The 2,498-nt window shown below is 35.5% G+C and overlaps 1 protein-coding gene across 1 annotated transcript in view; it reads left to right on the top strand.

Moving 5' to 3' along the window:
• The window catches only part of LOC119830501 (chymotrypsin-2-like), a gene marked incomplete at its 5' end in the record, with an annotated part of 2,833 nt that extends 1,456 nt beyond the window's left edge, over window positions 1-1,377 (top strand). The window contains 2 exons of the mRNA XM_038353545.1: window positions 287-443; window positions 1,171-1,377. Of these exons, the coding sequence (XP_038209473.1) occupies window positions 287-443; window positions 1,171-1,320 (307 nt within the window). The remainder of the gene's footprint in view (window positions 1-286; window positions 444-1,170) is intronic.
• Between the last annotated feature and the right edge of the window lie 1,121 nt (window positions 1,378-2,498).

Below are 2,498 nucleotides of genomic sequence, written 5' to 3' on the forward strand. Positions count from 1 at the left end.
TACCGATTTATATTAAAGAGGAAAAACAATAGAAAAATAGAAGAAACCTCGAGCTCTACAGCCGGAGGCCCAAAAAAACAAATTTTCTTTTAAAACTGATTTAATTAAAAATAAAATGATAACACCCACGTCTACATGATGCAGATTGGAATTCCATACTAACAATATATTGGAAAAAACTAACTAACTCAGCAAAATTCCCTTGCGAAACGCCACCTCAGTGCTTTAGCATAAAGACAGGACCGCATATTGTATAAAAATATTCATTGTTTATGTTTTAGAATAGAAGAAGAGCAGAACCGGATAAACTACAAATGCTAGCCGTACAGACAATACCGATACAGCAGTGTAAAGAAATCCACAGAACACAAGTACGAATATATCCCGTATCGACAGATAAACAAGTATGCACCTTAAAAGAAAGAGGAAAAGGCGCATGTTTTGTAAGTAATTATAAGAATTGTATTATATTCGATTGATTGAAAACGCATTAACAATATGAATTTGTATCAGCATTACTCCATGCATACTGCATACTGCATGCAATATAACACTTTCCGTTATTTAGAAATTAAAAACTTGAGAAATTTTGAAAGAATAGAAAAAATTTGATCACGAGGCAGGATTCGAACCTGCGTTTCTTGCCTAACCGTAGCAACGCCTAGCCTCTCGGCCACCCGTGATCCTGCCACAGTAATCGAATTTCTTCTACTCTTTCGGTTTCATGTGCCTAAGGGGCACCCCACGCCATCTATTGAGATGATTAAGAACCATCACAACCAATACGAAACATTGTTTCAATGATTACAATATTGTATCGATGGAACGCGGCCTTTGTTAAATTTAATTTTTAGTTTTATAGCATTTTTAATTCCTGCCTCGTGATCAAATTTTTTCTATTCTTTCAAAATTTCTCATTTATAAAGCATTAAAATGCTATAAAACTAAAAATTAAAATTAAAAACTTTTTAACGGATTTTAAACTCCCTTGGAGTCCTCCCCACTGAGAGGTCTCCCCGTGACCACGCTCGCTAAAAAGTGTTTGAAACATCGTGTTAATAATATAATGAATAAATCGCGTTTAAAATCAGTTAAAAAGTTTTTAATTTCTTAATGAATAATACTCGCGTCAAATCAAACACAAGAAAATACATTCCGTTGTGTTTACAGGGTGATTCCGGTGGTCCATTAGCAGCTAACGACACGCTAATCGGGATAGTGTCTTGGGGTAGTCCCTGCGCAAACGGATATCCCGATGTATTCACCAGCGTTTACGCATATCGAGACTGGATTGAAAACAATATTGCCAATAATGAATAGTCCTGATGCAGCGAAACAGCATTCGTCAGATAAACGTATAATGTATCAATACTTATATAACGATGACTTGCTTAAATAAAATGGTTTCAAGATGATGTTTTAGTGTTTAGAAATTTCCCACATCCTACTAATATTATAAATGCGAAAGTTTGTAAGGATGTGTGTGTGTGTTTGTTGCTCTTTCACGCAAAACTACTGAACCGATTGCAATTAAATTTGATACGTAGATAGCTGGACAACTGGAATAACATATAGGCAACTGTTTATCCCGATATTCGTACTGTATACGGACGTTCGCGGGTGAAACCGCGGGGCGCAGCTAGTAAGTTACATATGAATATAAATGATAAAAATGTACTGCATTTCTAGACAACTGCTTAATTGATGTAGTCAGTTGATTGTTATCAATTAATTAATATGATTTGTTAATCATATCCAGTCAAAGACTACTTGCGGTCCGCCCCGGCTTCGCGCGTGGTACACAGATAGCCTAAAGCCTTCCTCAATAAATGGGCTATCTAAAACTGCAAGAATTTTTCAAAACGGACCACTATTTTCTGAGATTAACGCGTTCAAACAAAATCTTCAGCTTCATAACATTAGTATAGATTAACAAAGTGAGTTTAGTTGGGTCGAACGTTGAATTATCAACGTACGAACATCAAGGTACAATCCGTACGAATGCGCCATGCTTCTAAGTGATTCGACTTTTTATAGGAATCGATAGCTAAACGAGATTTCACAAGTTAAGCAAAGCGACATCTGAATCTTAAATGACAATTGTTCGTCTAACAGAATATTAAAAAGCTATAATACCGACAATATTACAATGTAATATATAATTTTGTAGTTAAGGCCTAAGGGTTTTTATCTTTTATGTAATAGTTTATGCTGCTTCGCCCGATGGTAAGCGATCACCGCCGCCCATGAACCGCCCGCCAATTAGAATTCTAAATTTTTTTTAATGTCCAAATGCTCTTAAAAAATTTAACAACACAGTGATATTGGTGTTTAATGTTTAGGAAAAGTTCTACTATTTACCGCGATGAAACATCTCATTCCCTTGAAAATTTCCTTCTCCAAGACTCTCAATACGCGTGTAAAATCGAACTCCGGTTAATTATTTTCATTCTTAAACTTGATTACTGCTTTATTAACCAATACCACAACTTCTTCTC

Source organism: Zerene cesonia, chromosome 11 (genome assembly GCF_012273895.1).
Source record: "Zerene cesonia ecotype Mississippi chromosome 11, Zerene_cesonia_1.1, whole genome shotgun sequence".
Lineage (NCBI taxonomy): Eukaryota > Metazoa > Arthropoda > Insecta > Lepidoptera > Pieridae > Zerene > Zerene cesonia.